This window comes from Suncus etruscus, chromosome 15 (genome assembly GCF_024139225.1).
Source record: "Suncus etruscus isolate mSunEtr1 chromosome 15, mSunEtr1.pri.cur, whole genome shotgun sequence".
Classification (NCBI taxonomy): domain Eukaryota; kingdom Metazoa; phylum Chordata; class Mammalia; order Eulipotyphla; family Soricidae; genus Suncus; species Suncus etruscus.
Genome location: NC_064862.1, coordinates 12,469,472 through 12,487,624, shown reverse-complemented (window position 1 = coordinate 12,487,624; position 18,153 = coordinate 12,469,472). Strand labels below are relative to the sequence as shown.

Below are 18,153 nucleotides of genomic sequence, written 5' to 3'. Positions count from 1 at the left end.
TTGGTTTTTGGGCCACACCCTGTGACGCTCAGGGGTTACTCCTGGCTATGCGCTCAGAAGTTGCTCCTGGCTTCTTGGGGGACCATATGGGACGCCGGGGGATCGAACCGCGGTCCGTCCTAGGCTAGCGCAGGCAAGGCAGGCACCTTACCTCCAGCGCCACCGCCCGGCCCCAAGAATTCTTTTTTTTTTTTTTTTTTTTGGTTTTTGGGCCACACCCGGTAATGCTCAGGGGTTACTCCTGGCTATGCGCTCAGAAGTCGCTCCTGGCTTGGGGGACCATATGGGACGCCGGGGGATCGAACCGCGGTCCGTCTCCTAGGCTAGCGCAGGTAAGGCAGGCACCTTACCTCCAGCGCCACCGCCCGGCCCCTCCCAGCAGTTTCTTTAGAATCCTGTTCAACAGAGTTCCTCTAGTTAACTTTCAATTATATGGAACAAATTTTCAGTACTGGAAAATCTCTGGTACTTCATTACAAAGCCAGGGTACATTTTATTCATGTTTCTTGGTCTACACAGGGCAAGAGTACAGACACTCCAGTGAAGTATCAGAGACCATTTACTGCTATCTGTGAGTCCCAACTGTCTCTTCTAAACTTAGAGGTACAGGAACTACAGCTTGTGATGTTAAGAGAGATATTTCATGTCCCCAAGCATTCCTTATTGGTAGTACTTAAATTTCTGAGTTTTCTGAATTTGGGGGCATAACTGTAAGAGAGAACGAAAGACTGGGACATAAATATGAGCAATGACTCGGTACAGGTGAGAAACAGGTCTAATTGGGTTGTCATTCACAAAAAAGTCATGAGCTGGCACTTCACATGATTAGATAATAACTTTTTTAAGCTGTTTATGTCAAGCTAGGCACTTGCTTAGAAACTGACTGAGCTGGACTGGCTTAGGTCTATTTGACTTCAAACCCACAGACTGCCTTAAGTATGTTAGATTAATTTTTCTGCAAATTGAGAGAGAGAGAAAGAGAGAGAGAGAGAGAAAAAAAGAGAAAGGCTGATAACAGAGAGCATTTTGGAAATAAAAAAAAGAATTAACTTTTCTGCAGTGGAAATCACCTCTGCACCTCTTTATAGTGACAGTGTAAAAGTAGGTTTACTTTTTCAATTGCTGAAAGCAATGCTATACCAGAATATATAAGATTCAGGTCTGCATAAAAGAAAAGCCATATGGGTAAATAGTACATTATGTTCATCCTTGCAAGTGTCCTGTTCTGTTTTTCAATAGATGTTTTTTTCTTTGGTCCTGATTTACCCATTTTCTCCTTTCTTTTTGGAGTCCAGTAATTCTTATTTTTTAAATGTCTCCCACTATTTCCTCTCCTCTTTGTTGCTACAGACACTCTTTCTGTGGCATTTCACATTTTTCTTACAATGTTCACCAGAAGACAAAAATCAGGTTGCAGAAGCTGAGGTACCAGGGATTACACTTTCTGGCAGTGGGAAATCACACATTCATTTTGTTTTGAGGCCAGGTCTGATGGTGCTCAGAGCTTATTTCTTGCTCTGTGCTCAAGGATCACTCCTGGTAGAGCTCAGGGAACCACATGAGGTGCTGCGGATTGAACTCAGGTCAGCAACATGAAAGGCAAGTGCCTGAACTGGTGTATTGTCTCTCTAATCACTAATCACTCTTCTTTTCAGTTGTTGTACTTTGGGTCGTGATGCTCCCACAACCCATCTGGTTGTTCTATGACTGGAAACCATTTTTAGCTTCAGTGATCTCAGAAAATTGAGCTGCTGGGGTGGCTGTTGACACTTATGATAGATAGCACTGGATGTCAAGTTTGAGGACTTCATCTTTCAAGGCCAGACATTTTCAGCACATGAACTATTTTCCTGGGTCTCTACTAATTGATCTTGGGTGTCCCCAAGTTATCCAACCTTTTTCTTGGAAAAAAAAAGTACATTTCCTTCCAGCCCAGTTCGAGACACAGTTGTCACCAATGACCGTTGGGCAGCTGGTAGCATATGTAAGCATGGTGGCTACTACACCTGCAGTGACCGCTACAATCCAGGACATCTTCTGCAACATAAATGGGAAAACTGCATGACAATAGACAAGTTGTCTTGGGGCTTTCGGAGGAATGCTGGACTCTCTGACTATCTCACAATTGAAGAACTGGTGAAGGTACTGTAAAATATGTATTAATCCTTACCATAAAATCCTTAAGGCTTGGACACACAACACAGGAATAAGGTGCTACTTGCCTTACACATCAACAATCCTAGTTCAATCCCTTGTACCTTATCTATCTCCTGAGCACTACCAGGGATCACTCCTGAGTTTAGAGCCAGGAGTAGCTCCTGAAAACCACCAGGTGTGTACCAATCTACTTACCCCCCAAAGTTCTTAGAAATATTAGTGCATGAGGGGCTGGAGAAATAGCATAGAGGTAGGGCATTTGCCTTGCATGCAGAAGGATGGTGGTTTGAATCCTGGCATCCCATATGATTCCCTGAGCCTGCCAGGAGTGATTTCTGAGCATAGAGCCAGGATTAACCCTGAGCACTACCAGGTGTGACCCAAAAACAAAAACAAAAACAAAAAAAAATTGGTGCATGGGAATTTTTTCTTGTGACTTACATAATTAATAATTTAGTGGTTTGTAAACACAGGACACTTTCCTGTCCTCTAAGCTTGTACTGAGTTACAGTGATAACATATGCATGTAAAACATGCATACAAGTAAAAATGTTAAAGACTAATTAATAAAAGTGAATACAAAAGTCACAAATTTACAATGGAATTTTAAAATGTAAAACCATATAATTTTTTTAGCAACTTGTCGAAACAGTTTCATGTGGAGGAAATCTTTTGATGAATATTGGACCTACACAAGATGGTATCATATCTGCAATTTTTGAGGAGCGGTTGAGGCAGATGGGAAGTTGGCTCAAAGTCAATGGAGAAGCCATTTATGAAACCCAAACTTGGAGAGCCCAGAATGACACTCTCACCCCAGACTTGTGGTAATTTGCCTTTATACCATGTACTATTTGATGGATCAAAACAAAATGCTTTTTACTCTTTATAGCAATATCTAAGAGCTGGCACAGGGGGCTAGATTTGCATGTGGGAATCTTGAATTTGATTTTCACGGTCCCCCAGAATACAATGTCAGTATACCAACAAGGAATTTTCACCCCCAAAGAAATTACAGAATGCCAACCAATTCAAGTACTTTCCAGAGTTTATTTATTGTAGGAAAAAAATGAGCATGTTTTCCTGTTGGGGGACAGACTTGCAGCAGCTCTTAGAAACTCTGAGAGGTGACTCTTGGTAATATTGGGTCTGAAAGTTCAGTGTGTAGCACATGTAAGGCATGAACTTTAGGTCTTTCATCTCTCTCTTCCCCACCCCCTCAGTTCTTTTCTGCCTGCTCCATGTCAGGTTCTGTAAACCACCGTTTGAAACATTTGCGACATCTTCCTTTCTGTCTCCCTCTATTACCTCTCCCTTGACTTTGGTTGAAATTTCAACTGTAATTAAATTCAGTTTGACCGATCCTCTCTGAACTGAGGCAAGTAGAGATTATTTGAAACACACAAATACTCTCCCCCCTTTCTCTCTCAATTTTATTTTGTCTAGAGCTTACTCTTTTTGTTTGCATTCTGCTATTAAGTCCTAGATTGCTTGAAGAGGCTCCTTACCAATAGTAACATGACACCTAGTTAAAATGGCTCAATTATCTATTTTTCTTATAGTCCTGATCACAACTCTCACATTTGCATGCCAGTGACTGTCCTCCTCACTCTGTTCTAAGTCTAATCAGAACAAGAACGAAGTGTACTTGTTCCACACAGACCTCTGACAGTGGGAATATAAAGACTCGAATCTGCAGGTGAAAAACCATCTGTTTGCTTCTTCCCCTGCGGCTCAAGTTCTGTTTGTTTCCAGCTGTCCGAAAAGGGACAGTTGAAAGACATCCCTAATCCTAAAAAGCCATTATTTCATGTTTCATTTTCAGTATTGGCAACTAGGGGAAAGATGGTAAGGCATTATAGGCTGCTATGGGGCTATTTTTCCTTTCTTCTAGCAGTGAGGATTTTGGTCAGTATTTACTAAAATTGGAGACTATTAAATTATTCTAAATTTAACTCATAATAAGAACTGTCACTGTGCTTTCCCATCTCAAAACAGGTACACATCCAAACGTAAAGAAAAATTGGTCTATGCCATGTTTCTAAAATGGCCTGAGTCAGGAAAACTGTTTCTTGGACAACCTAAAGCTACTCTGCAGGCCACAGAGGTAAGAGGAAGTTTTTCTCCATTGTTTTCATGTATTGATTTTGAGGTGCTTGAGGGTCAGTAATACTTGGCCAATAATACTTGACCAACTGGGCTGCTGGATCAGGAGCAAGGGCCCATAGGGTCATGCCTGGTGATGTTTGGGATTTGGGAGGCCATGTGGTACAGTGGATTGAATCTGGGTTGGGCACTTGTGTGTTGCTGCATCTAATCTTGTACTATATTTTAGACCTTTATTTTATTTTATATATTTATATATAAAAATCTAATTATAGATATATGGAAAGCTTAAAGTAACATATACAAAATTATTAGCAATGGTATTTCTGGCCAGTAGCTACCAGTCTCTGTATTTGAAAATATTAAAAATGATTGTTATGAGAAAACGTAAAACAAAGTAAAATTATTTCTGAGGATATGACAAATTACCAAAGCTAAAGTTGCAAACTAAAGAAGGAAAATGCTGGAGTGGTGGCACAGTGGTAGGGCAATTGCCTTGCACAGGGCTGACTGAGGAGGACCAAAATTTGATCCCCTGGCATCCCATATGCCCCCCTCCCAGCCAAGAGTGATTTCTGAACGCATAGCCAGGAGTAACCCCTGAGCATCACCGGATGTAGCCCAGAAACAAAAATAAAAACAAAAAAAAAAAAAAAAAAGGAAAATATGAATTTGTCAAAGAGTGGTGGAACATGAGCAAAGACTACATGGTAGTTTAAATTTCAAAATTGGGGCCAGAGAGCTAGCACAATGGTAGGGTGTGTTTGCCTTGCATGCAGTTGCTCCAGGACCTACAGTAGTTTAAATCCTGGCATCCCATATAGTCCCCTGTGCCTTCCAGGAGCGATTTCTGCGTGAAAAGCCAGGAGTAACCTCTGAGAGCTTTTGGGTGTGACCCAACTCCCCTCCCCTGCCCCCAAATAAATAAATTTCAAAACTGACAGGTTTCAGTTTTAAGTTTTTGTTCATTTGTTTTTTAATTCGCTTGTATTCACTATTGGGTTTGTAAACAAAATCAATGACAACAAATATATGGAAGATCTGGGATACAAATGGCTACAAATAGGTTTTGCCACCACTAAGCTTTAATCTACAAGGGAGTTTGTGTGCTTCAGGAGGTAACTCCTCCTTTGAGATGTGTTTATAAAGCCCAGTCTAGATTTCAGCCCTGACTTGCTCCCTCTACTGGGCAATGTCAATAGGACACAATAAGCTAATCTGCAACTCTTAGCTCCCTTTTCATCCCCAGGGTACCTCAGAGTGGTGTGTGGATTCAGTTTGCAAGAAGTAATTATCTTCCAAGATCACGTACAAAGAGGCCTCAAATTCACTGCCTTTAACTTTGTTTGTCCAGGAGATTTCATTACTTAAAGGATTCACCCTAGAAGCAAATTCAGGCATGAGTTGGAGCAAACTCAGGAAACTGAGACACTTAAATACACCCATTTCACCCACAGATCAGGAGGCCAAAAGAGTGTCAGGAAAAATGAAAGGCTTCTTTCTAACCATCCTGGTTAAGTTCTGCTCAGTCCTCATCCCCAAGCAGTTGAGGTATCATAGAAACTGATGTACTCAGGTGTCGCATTTTGCCCCAAGTCAGGAGGCCCCAAAAGGGTGTGGCTGCTATACTTCCTCTTCAGCATACAGTTTTTCATGTCTTCATAACTCACAGTCACCATACAAGATATCCTAATTATATTCACTCAGCCACACAATAAACACCTTCCAACTGCAAAGATCAGAATGATAAAGCAATATAGAACAGAATGATAAAGCAACATAGAACTACTCCACTTAGTAAGAGAAGAAGGTAGCCCCAGGGGCCGGGTAGGTGGCGCTGGAGGTAAGGTGTCTGCCTTGCAAGCGCTAGCCAAGGAAGGACCGCGGTTCAATCCCCCGGCGTCCCATATGGTCCCCCCAAGCCAGGGGTGATTTCTGAGCACATAGCCAGGAGTAACCCCTGAGCGTCAAACGGGTGTGGCCCAAAAACCAAAAAAAAAAAAAAAAAAAAAAAAAAAAAGAAGGTAGCCCTGGTAACCCAACCAGAATTAGCCAGGTACATAACCTATGTGAATAGGACTTAAGAGAAAAAATGTTGAAGAAACTTTTAGAAATAATGAAATGGGCAAATAATTAAACACAAAAGAATATGACAGCCAAAATGAGAAAACTTTAAACAGAAATGACAGAACTGAAAAACTTTATAGGCAAGATGAAAAACTCACTTGAAGGCCTCACCAGTAGAATAACAACTGCTGAGGATTGACTCAGTGAGCTTAAATATGAAGTGCATAATAGCTCCAGAAAACAATAGTAGATGGGGGAAAACAATCTTAAAAGAAATGAACAGCTAACAAGAGAACGTAAGAATCATAGGAGTTCTCTTATGATAGGAGGACAACTCCTATGAATAAACAAAGGTCAGACTGAACCAATAGCAGGGCAGGTCTGGCATTTGCCTGGCATGTGGCTGACCCAGATTTGATCTCAAGTATTCCATATAGTTCCCAGAACATGGAAGGAGTAATATCTGAGTACACAGCCAGGAGAAACCCCTAAGTGCCTTTGGGTGTAGTCCTAACATAAAACAAAACAAAAATACATGAAGCATAAGTCAAAGATATACTTTACTGAGAAGTTCCAAGAAATGGAGGGTGCACGCACCTATCTCCTAGAGGCCCAGAGCGTACCAACTAAAAGAGATTCAAATAAAAACACTACAAGACACATTCTAACCAGAGCAACAACAACAACAACACAACAACAACAATAAAGATAGAATAATGAACGAAGCAAGACCAAAGAAGGAAATCACTTACAAAGGAGTGTCTTTAAGAATTACAGAATATTGGGCTGGAGTGATAGCATAGCAATAGGGCATCTGCCCTGCACTCGGCAAACCCTGATGGACCTTGGTTCGATTCTCAGCAACCCATATGGTCCCTCAAGCCTGCCAGGGCAATTTCTGAACGCAGAGCCAGGAGTAACCCCTGTGTGATAGAAACCCACCCCCCCAAAAAAAAAATCACAGCAGATTGACCAAAAGAAATTCTCCAGCCCTGAAGACAATGGTAGGATATACAGAAAAAAAATTAAAGAAATGAACACCTCACTAAGAATATCTTTTAAAATTTTACGAGGGCCAATCCCACCACCAGTGTCAACCTTCCTCCACCAATGTTCCCAGAGTGCCTCCCATACCACCACTCCCTGCCTCCCAGCCTGCGAGTAGAAAGACCAATTTTAAGTTTAGATTATTAAAGTCTGGGTCTCTGGACTCCATTGTTGACTTTTGCTTGGATCTTTACCTATGTCCTTTTTTAACTCCACCAACGCACCTGTGATCACTTGCCCCCGGTCCTCATCCTTTCATATTTGTTTTTCTTTTTCTCCACTCAATTTTCTTCCTTTTCCTCAGTATACTCTGGGGTCAATGGTATTTGAGAGAACTCCCTTTTAGACCTTTCTTTTCTTCATTCAGTTATTCTAAGTACCACATTTAAGTGATATCATTCTGTATTTATCCTTCTTCTGGCTTACTTCATTTAACATAATTTGACCTGTTGTGGCAAACTACATGATTGTATCATTCCTTACACCTATGCAGTAGTCCATTGTATATATGTACCAAATCTTCATGACCTACTTGTCTGTTTTTGAACATCAAGATTGATTCCAAGTCTTGACTATTGTACTGAGCGCTGCAGTGAATAGCGTTATGCATACATCCTTTTGAATGAATGTTTTATGTCCTGGGGATTGGTACCCAAAAGTGAGCTTGCTGGGTCATATGGCAGCTCAGTTTTGAGTTTACTGAGAGCCCTCTATACTGTTTTCCATAGGGGTTGGACCAGGCATTCCCACCAGCATTGGATGAGGGTTCCTTTTTCACCACATCCCCATCCACACAGATTATCCCCATTATTTTTGATATGTGCAAACCTCACTAGTATAAGATGATCTCTTACTGTTGTCTTGATATGGATTTTCCTAATGATAGGCGATGATGAGCATTTTTTCATGTGCCTATTGGCTGTCTGTTGGTCTTCCTCAGAGAAGTATCTGTTCATTTCCTCTCACCATTTTTAATTGGAGTTTTTAGGTTTCTGAGTTAACCGTTGTAAGTACTTTGTATGTACTAGACATCAAACCTTTATCTGATGTGTTGAGTGCATATCTGAATAGACATGACTGTTGAGGAAATTAAAATAGTCATCAAAAGTCTTCCCCAAAACAAAAGCCCAGGCCTAGATGGATTCAATAACGAATACTTCAAACATTTCAAGAGGACCTATTACCAATCCTTTTCAGGCTCTTCTTGGAAAATGAAGAAACAGAAACACTCCCAAATAGTTTTTATGAAGCTAATATCACCCTGATACTAAAAGCAAACAGAGATGCCACAAACCAGTATCCCTTATGAACACAAATGTAAAGATTCTCAGAAAAAAATCCTAGCAAATATGATCCAACACCTCAGTTTCATTCCAGAGATGCAAGGGTGGTTTAACATATGCAGGTCAATCAATGTAAAATAGCATGTCAACAAAACTAAAACTAAAAACCATTTTTTAATATGAATAGTTGTAGAGAAAGCATTTGATAAAGTCCAACACCCCTTCATGATAAAAACTCTCAATAAGATTGGAATAGGAATTTAATATCTCAATTTAATTTAATTTAAATAGGAATTCAATACCTCAAGGTATTAAATACCCCCAAGGTATTAAATAAGAATTTAAAACCTCAAGCTTATGGAAAATATCATACTAAATGGGGGAAAGCTGAAAGCCTTTCCTCTAAAATCTGGCACAAGACAAGACTGGCCCCTCTTGCCACTCCTATTCAATACAATACTGGAAGTATTTGTCATAGCAATTAGGCAAGCAAAAGATATCAGGGGAGGGTGGGGGGAAGAAAAAAAAAAGATATCAGGGGTATCCAGATAGCTTTCACTGTTAACAAAAGACATGATGCTACTATACTTTGAAAACCTTAAAGACTCCCCAAAGCTTCAGGAAACAATAGATTCATATAGCAAAATGGCAGGTTACAAAATTAACATGCAAAAATCAATGGCCTTCTTATATACAAATAATGATAGAGAAGAAATAGACATTAAAAAATCTCATTCACAATAATACTACAGAAACTCAAATGTCTTGGAGTCGATTTAACTAGAGCTGAAGGACCTATACAAGGAAAATTACAAAACACTGCATCAAGAAATAAAAGAGGACACAAGGAAATGGAGTCATATACCCAGCTCATGGATTGGAAGGTTTAACATCACTTAAAATGGCAATATTCCCCAAAGCATCAGACAGATTTAATGCAATTCCTCTAAGGATAACCTTGACATTTTTCAATGAAGTGGATCAAACACTCCTGAAATTCATTCGAAATAATTAACACCCATGAATAGCTAAAGCAACCCTTAGGAAAAAGAAGATGGGAAGCATCACTTTCCCCAACTTTAAATTGTACTAAAAAAGCAATAATCATTAAAACAACATGGTATTGGAATAAAGATAGACCTCAGATCAATGGAATAGACTTGAGTATTCAGAGAATGACCCCCCAAGGCGTACAATTAATTAATCTTTGACAAAGGAGTAGAAATGCAAAATGAAGCAAGGAAAGCCTCTTCAACAAGTGGTGTTCGAACAAGTGGTCGGTCCTATGCAAAAAAAAAAAAAAAAAAAAGCAAACTCAGACCTCTGTCTAACACAATGGTCAAATCCAAATGGATTAAAGACCTTAATACCAGACCTGAAACTACAAGGTATATAGAAGAAAATGTAGGCAAACCACTCCATGATATTGATACTAATGGCATCCTCATGGAGGAAACAACACTGTCCAAACAAGTGAAAGTGGAGATAATCAGCTGGGTCTACATTAAACTGAGAAGCTTCTGCACCTCAAAGGAAACAGTGACTACGATAAAAAGGCCACCCACAAAATGGGAGAAACTATCCACCCAATACCAATTAAATAAGGATCTAATATCTACAGTATATAAGGTACTGACAGAACTTCCCAAGGGAAATAAAATCTAACCCAATCAAAAAATGGGGAGAAGAAATGAACAGACAGATTTCCCTGGAGATTAAGGTAAATTTATATTTAAATACACTATTAGAAAACTAATGGTATGAGACACAGTGACAATTGATCATATGTCTATATTTGTGATTAGTAGGGGGTTGTTGGAAATTCTGGGAAGAACAATAGCTACAGAGGAGAGGAACCTCCCTCCAAGCATGACTGTAAGAAGTGAGCAGGACTTCATAGAACAGACTGATTCTAGAATTGCTTTTCCTGCTTTTCTCAGCATTTTCCTCACCCTGACACTATTCAGGCTTCACAATTCTTCTTCCCCAACTCCTGTGCCCTTCTGTTTCCTGCCTGAGAGCAGTAGAAGAGCGTGGCGAATGCATGCACTCATTTAGGTCAAGGGTTCTCCAACCAGCATGTGAGTTACTAAGGGGCTGGCGAGGTGGCGCTAGAGGTGGGGTGTCTGCCTTGCAAGCGCTAGCCAAGGAAGGACCGTGGTTCGATCCCCCGGCGTCCCATATGGTCCCTCAAGCCAGGGGCAATTTCTGAGCGCTTAGCCAAGAGTAACCCTTGAGCATCAAACAGGTGTGGCCCGAAAAACAAAAACAAAAACAGAACAAAACAAAACAAAAAAAGTGAAAATAAACCTCACCTCCACCAGGCTTTTTCAGAAATGCCAAGTACTCTTTTGCAACAAAGCAGATCAATGAGAGATACATTTGAAAATATTTTTCTATTTTGTTTTCGATTACAGGTGAAACTCCTGGGGCATGGACAGCCACTTCATTGGACACCTTTGAAGCAAACTGGCATTGTGGTAGAACTGCCACCGCTCACCATTAAAGAGATGCCTTGTCAATGGGGCTGGGCCCTGGTACTAACAAATGTGACCTAAGTTGCAGGGAAATGGATTCTACTGTGGGTAAAGAGAAAATTGCTTCAGAAAAGTCCAGTAACTATTTAGGCAGTTAAGTCTTCTTCCCTTGGATCCCCCAATCCTATTGCCCTGCCCCCAGATCACCCCCTTTACCCACAAAATTAACTGCTTTGAACTCCATAGTGCACTTTGTTATGAAAATCTTTCCATTTTGGGCTTATTCGCAAGGGTGATTTGGAAGTGAGAAGTTTGGGAAAGAAGCTAGGAAGTGGCCGTATTAAGGACTGTGTGTGTTTCTTGCCAAACTCATCTGTTGAAGTCCTACTACCAAAATGAATGGATTTGGATATAGACCAGGAAAGAGAATCTCCTGTGAAATGAAGTGTAGGGCCTTTATCTAACAGGACTCAGGTCCATTTGAAAGGAAGAAACAGGATAGAAGCACACAGAGTGAAGACCACGTGAGAATTCAGAGAACAAGTTCCAAGTCACATCTGCCAACACCTTGATCTTGTGCTGCCAGCCTCCAGAAGAGGAAATAAAGGGCTATATTTGGGGACAGAAAAAGTACAGCAGGTAGGGCACTTGCCTTCCCTGCAGCCCACTTCTGTTCCATGTACATCACCTCACAATGTCCTTGAACCCCATCAGGAATGAGCCCTGAGCACAAGGCCATAAGTAAAACTTGAACACTACTGGTTGCTATAAATATAAATAAAAACAATCAACCACCAAAAATTACTGATGTTTAATAACATAGTCTGTATTTTATGGGAATCATAGCAAATACAAATGCTAAATATATATATACTGGCCAAACATAATGCTTCTAATGCATGTAAGTATTTGTCATTTTATTAGGAATTTTATCAATATTTTGGAGAAGTAGAGGTCGGCATATACTCTAGCCCCGAACTACATTTCTGCTCTCATTCGTTTCTTTTTCACTTTTGGGAATAAAACTAGTTCTTTCCCTGGACACCGGTCTAGGTGGACTCTATAGGGGTCAACAGGCTTTCCCCCTATCTCTCCCTACACTAATGGGAATGCGCTCTGGGAGGAGGGCAGGCAGTTCTAGCACTGGTTTATTTTGGGACAGTCAGTGGATTTTATTTCTCTTTGTTTTCATAGATAGTATTGTGTGCATATATTCTATATATCCATAATATCCATCTTGTATTGGGACCTTGATACTGCCCTAAAAAGCTCATTTCTAATATTTTACTGCCTCAGTCCCAACCCTTACTTCCCCCCATCCTCCCATGTAGGTGCCGCTAATGACATGAAGCTCACCATATAGAATGGTAAGTGCAGTTAGAGAAATAACTACACTGAAAACTATCATAACAATGTGAATGAGTGAGGGAAAAAGAAAGCCTGTCTTGAGTACAGGTGTGGGTGGGGTGGGGTGTAGGTAGATTCGGAAATTGGTGGTGGGAATCCTGCACTGGTGAAGGGGGGTGCTCTTTACATGACTGTAATCATACAACTACAATTATATTTGTAATCACGGTGTTTAAATAAAGATAATAAAAAAAACTAGAGATATTAAAAACATGGAAATGTTGGAATGTAAAATCATGGTCAGGTCATTACTATTAATATGTTAGTACCTATATCCAGTTACATTTTAGCACCTATTCCAGTGGGAAAAGTGCTGTGGGGTTTGGGTTATAGATCTGGTTTTGTAGATAGACTAATTAACTATTATTGGTAATTCAATATTCAAATATAGGAAAAAATGCTTACAAAAAACAATAGCATGGCCCGGAGAAATAGCACAGCAGCGTTTGCCTTGCAAGTAGCTGATCCAGGACCTAAGGTGCTTAGTTCGAATCCCGGTGTCCCATATGGTCCCCCGTGCCTGCCAGGAGCTATTTCTTAGCAGACAGCCAGGAGTAACCCCTGAGCACCACCGGGTGTGGCCCAAACCCCCCCCCCAAAAAAAAAGATAGCAAACCACACACTACACCAGATTTAATATATTGAGAAAACAAAAAAGCCTGTGTCTCCAACAAATTAAATGGTAAAGAATATATGGTAAAATATTGAATCCATGTTTTAATGATACCCTTGTTTAAATAACTGCCTTGGATTAACCACAGGACTACAGGCTGTGACTGTGCAGGTGAAGCCTGGCTTTTACCTAGTCTTAACTACCTCAAGCCCTCAAGCTGTTGTTTCTTATCAGATGAGCGCAAATTACATAAGATCCATTTAGACTCTAAGAGTCACACCTGTTCAGTCTCAAGTTTTCATTGGAAGAATACCTGGATTAAAACTGTTTGCTGTAAGAGGAGCTGAAGCCAAAGTACAACAGGTTGTGCACTTGCCTTGCACACAGCCAACTGGAGTTCAATCCCTGGCATTTCATATGGTCCCCCGATCCCTGCCTGGAGTGATTCCTGAGTCTAGAGCTAGAAGTAACCCCTGAGCATAGCTAGGTGTGTCAATAAATCAACTTGCTGGAGGAGAGTTTGCTTAAGCCTACTTTCTTCCTTGGTGAAGTACCCTGCTTACTTGTTTCTGTCTTTGCATGTGGCTTTTTCCATTCTGGAAAAAAAAATCACATTCTTTTGAACACATTTTTCCTCTCCTGCTCTTTCCTCACATCTAAGAAGTTTCATTTATTCAAAAACAAAAACAACTATGCTGCTTCAACAACAACAAAAAAATCCCCACCATCACAGCACAACTGCTGGAAGAGATCATGTTTTATTATACAGACATTCACAACATTCGCATTTAACATTTAACATTCGCAACAAACACAGTTGCTGTTACCCTGTTAAAAATAACATTATTATATTCTGTCTGATTTTGAAAAGCAGCATTCACTCACTTTTTTTTTTTTTTGGTTTTTGGGTTACTCCTGGTGGGTTTGGGGTACCATATGGGATGCCGGGATTCGAACCATAATCTGTCCTGGGTTGGCTACATACAAGACAAATACCCTACTGCTGTGCTATCACTCCAGCACCTCACCTCTCCTTTTGTTTCTGTTGTTACTTATTTGTGTTCTGAGTCACACTTGGCTCTGTGATTGGCAGTTGTTGCCTGTGATGGGGTTTATGTTATGCCTGGGATTAGAACCCAAACCTCTCACATTGCAAGCATGTGCTCAAGGCAGTGAGTTATCGCTTCAGTTCATTTTTATTTTAAGAATTCAACACATCGGAGTAGAGCGATAGTGCAGTGGTAGGACATTTGCCCTGCATGTGTCTTACCCAGGTGACACATTCAATCCCCTGGTGTCCCATGTGGTCTCCCAAGCCAGGAGCGATTTCTGAGCACATAGCCAGGAGTAACCCCTGAGCGTCACTGGGTGTGGCCCAAAAATAAAAAAAAAATAGTAAAATAAATATTCTACACATAGATGTCCTACCAATTGGGGTTGGATATAAATTATATTCTCAGTTTTGGGGCCATTCTTTCTGTTTATTTGTTTTTTGAGTTACACCTGGTGGCATCCCAGGGGCTACTTCTAGCTTTGCGCTCAAAAATCACTCCTGGCTCAGGGTACCATATGGGATGCCGGGGATTGAACCCATGTCGTCTTGAATCAGCCTTATGCAAGGCAAATGCCCTACGACTGTGCTACCACTCTGACCCCATTGGGGACCATTCTTTGGTGTTTAGGGATCCATATGAAGGGACAGGAATTAAACTGAGACGAGCCAGAAGCAAGGCAAGCACCTGTACTATCTCTCCAGTCTCTTTAACTATTATTATGCTGGTCTAAGATATTATTGTACATATTCTGATATTACTACAAAAATTCTAACATTCTGTTGATACTTAATCATTCAGTAATTTCTTCCCTTGCTTACCTTTATAAGTACAAAACTATAGGCAACATAAATTATGTCTTTCATAAGTGAAAAAGACAATTAAAACTAGCAATCTCTCTTGAAGGGTCAGAGAGATAGTAAAGCAGCTAAGGTGTTTGCCTTGCACATGTCTGATCCAAGTTTGATCCCTAGCGGCCACCATGGGCACCAACCTCCAGTCCTATCAGGAGTGACCCCTGAACATAGAGCCAGGAGTAAGCCCTGAGCATTGCTGCGTGTGCCCCCAACACAAAAGAAAAAACTAGAAATCTCTTCTTAAAAATATCCAAATATCTATTTGTTCTAGAAAAAATAAAATAATAGCTACGAAGTATGAACTCAAAACATTTTACCAAAATATTTTATTGTAGTAAGATATTCACTGTGCTCAAAATCAATACAAAGTTATTAAAATTATTTACAAATAAATGAAACCACTTGTTAATGATAGTTGTGAATAAACATCGTCAACATAATTTTAGCCTCTAAATCAGTTTTCTAAGTAAAGAAAAATTTACTGATCATGGTTTGTTAAGTGCATCTATTTCCATAAATTGAATTTTTGTCATCAATGTATATTTAAGTCAAATAATTTAATCCTTTGAAGAGTAGCTGGAGAAAGTTTGATTCATTTCTATTTACTGTAGGTCCAATGAACTTAATTATCAAGTAGAATATATTCCAAACATTATACCTATTTCCCAAACAGATTTTTCCTCATTATTAATATTAAAGTACATTGCATTCCATTTTATAAAAAACGTATCTACATTAGCTTTTAGTTAACTTAGAACTATATTACCCATGGTATAACAAATTATTAATATTCAAATATCTACATGGTATAAGTTCCAATATGTCACAAAACCAAGTTATATCGATGACTGTAAAAATATCTTAAGATGCCAATAAATCTGCTTTATTATGAAATGAATGATTAAGAATATATTTTATTAGACATTTCCATAATGATCATTACCCTACAGAGTTGATTTATTCGGTATTTTAAAAAGTAAATGAATGTCGCTGTAGTTTTTCTTGAAGGAAAAAGGTCATTTCTCTAGTTGTTGAGGAGTGCTAAAAGCTTCATAAACATTAGCAGCAAAGTCTTTCACTTGTTCCATCATCAACAGATCCTAGTGAAAAAGACAAACACTAATTTGTGAAAAGAAATAGTTTACTCCTGCATACCAACAGGAATGACCCTAGGCAACAGAGCCGTCAATCTCCCGAGAACTGATAGGTATGCCAATACCCTTCCCTCCAAAAGGTTCAAAACGCTAATTATATGTTTTATTAAAAATTGAAGAAAGTGAGATTGGTCTTATTCACTCTTTCTTCTGCAAGATGAATATAAAGAAGACTGAAGAGAACAGTGAGGGACACGAGCACTTAACAAAAGAGTTAATGACATTGGTTGGAGAAAGAGAAGAAATAAAGCCTCTATCTAGTCTTACTGCACTTCATATTCCTGAGCAGAAAGCCCACTGCATTGAAGTTACATTGATAATCCAAAGCAAACAGCACTGTGAAAGTATGACTTTGTGTTTAAGCTTTGGGGTCTCTACCTTGCACAGTGTGTGTGTGTGTGTGTGTGTGTGTGTGTGTGTGTGTGTGTGTTGTATAATTACAAACGACTTCCTAGTTACCAATATCTAAGTTTGCAAAGAGCTCAGAAAATAAAAGTTGATTAATAAACAAATACTTATTGTTTATATCCTTTTAATAAAAGGCATTAAAATTTCCTTTTAGTAATAGTAATGCACAATACATTCCAAAATGCTGCTTCTAAAAAAATGTATTTGTGGGGCCAGAGCAATAGCACAGCAGTTTGGGTCCCTGGCACTCCTGAGCATCGCCAGGTGTGGCCCCCAAACAAACAAAAGCAAAAAAAAAAAAAATATTTGTCATTCTGTGGTGCCAGCAACTGTCAAAATGCTTCATTTAAGATTTGGGGCCAAGAGAGTTCAACAGGCTGGCTGGGGTTCCATTCCCAGCATGGTCTCCGATCAGAGTTGGGAGTAGCTGCTGAGCTACTAAGGGCTGGAAAGAATATAGGGCTTAAAATGTTTACCCATTAATCAGCAGACTGGTTCTTTCCCTAGTACTGCTGGATTATGGTTCCTTTAGCAACTCTGGGAGCAATGCCTGAGCACAGAGCTGGGTGCAGCCATTGAGCACCTCTGGGTGTGGGCTCCCCACCAAACCAAACCAAAACAAAGACTGGCATTATAGGTAGTCTAGTGAAGAACATAAAATGTACTGCCTGTATCTTTCAGTGATATTATTGATAATACTAATTAATAGATAATATGGTTTTTAATCATCAAAATCTTTTAATTCCTCCACAAACTTTTTTTATTTTTCCTCAAAGTTTGAGGAATTGGCTCAGTGATCTGACTGAAGAGGGCTAATTTTTTTTTTTTTTTTTGATTTTGGGGCCACACTTGGTGGTGCTCAGGGGTTACTCCTGGCTCTGCTCTTAGAAGTCGCTCCTGGGACTATATGGGATGTCAGGAATTGAACCCTGGTCCATCCTGGATTGGCTGGCCATGTGCAAGGCTTACTGCTGTGCTATCACTCAATTCCAGAAGAGGACTAATTTAATATACAACATTAACACTAGAAATCCAACTAATCACTAGACTTGTAGTTGAACTAATAAGTTGCAGGTCAAAAAGGCTGTAACCTTCCAAATTGTCCATGACTTACACTCACAAGTTATTCCAACATATTTTACTTTATGTGGCTTAAAGTTTTATTTTTGTAGAACAAGTAACACTGAGAGAAATGCAATTTTTTTTTTTGCAGGGGAGGAGTTGCCACACTTTGTGGTGCTTGGGCTACTGAGGATCCTGACTCCTTCATCAGCAAACCATGTAGTGCTGGGATGGAAACCCAGAACCTTCATAAGCAAAGCTCTCTCTGGTTCAAGAAATGGATTTTATATCCGACAAACAAACCCAAACACAAACTGTTCATAATAGCACCAAGTTCTCCTCTTACCTGAACAAAATGACTTGGCGTTTCACTGCAAACGGAATGGATCTGTCCATTTACTATAGGGATTATCTTAGCTAAAGGTAGGCTGACGCTGGAAAGACTGAGAAAAAGCATCACAGT

General features: G+C 39.8%; 2 protein-coding genes across 2 annotated transcripts in view; one reads left to right on the top strand and one right to left on the bottom strand.

Moving 5' to 3' along the window:
- FUCA2 (alpha-L-fucosidase 2) overlaps positions 1–11,938 on the top strand; it is a 31,034-nt gene extending 19,096 nt beyond the window's left edge. The window contains exons 4-7 of the mRNA XM_049789352.1: positions 1,932–2,142; positions 2,794–2,984; positions 4,156–4,264; positions 11,078–11,938. Of these exons, the coding sequence (XP_049645309.1) occupies positions 1,932–2,142; positions 2,794–2,984; positions 4,156–4,264; positions 11,078–11,218 (652 nt within the window). The 3' untranslated portion in view covers positions 11,219–11,938. The remainder of the gene's footprint in view (positions 1–1,931; positions 2,143–2,793; positions 2,985–4,155; positions 4,265–11,077) is intronic.
- A 3,506-nt stretch (positions 11,939–15,444) lies between these two features.
- The window catches only part of PEX3 (peroxisomal biogenesis factor 3), a 41,255-nt gene continuing 38,546 nt past the window's right edge, over positions 15,445–18,153 (bottom strand). Inside the window, exons 11-12 of the mRNA XM_049789355.1 lie at positions 18,037–18,133; positions 15,445–16,166 (exon numbers count right to left, since the gene is read on the bottom strand). Of these exons, the coding sequence (XP_049645312.1) occupies positions 16,083–16,166; positions 18,037–18,133 (181 nt within the window). The 3' untranslated portion in view covers positions 15,445–16,082. The remainder of the gene's footprint in view (positions 16,167–18,036; positions 18,134–18,153) is intronic.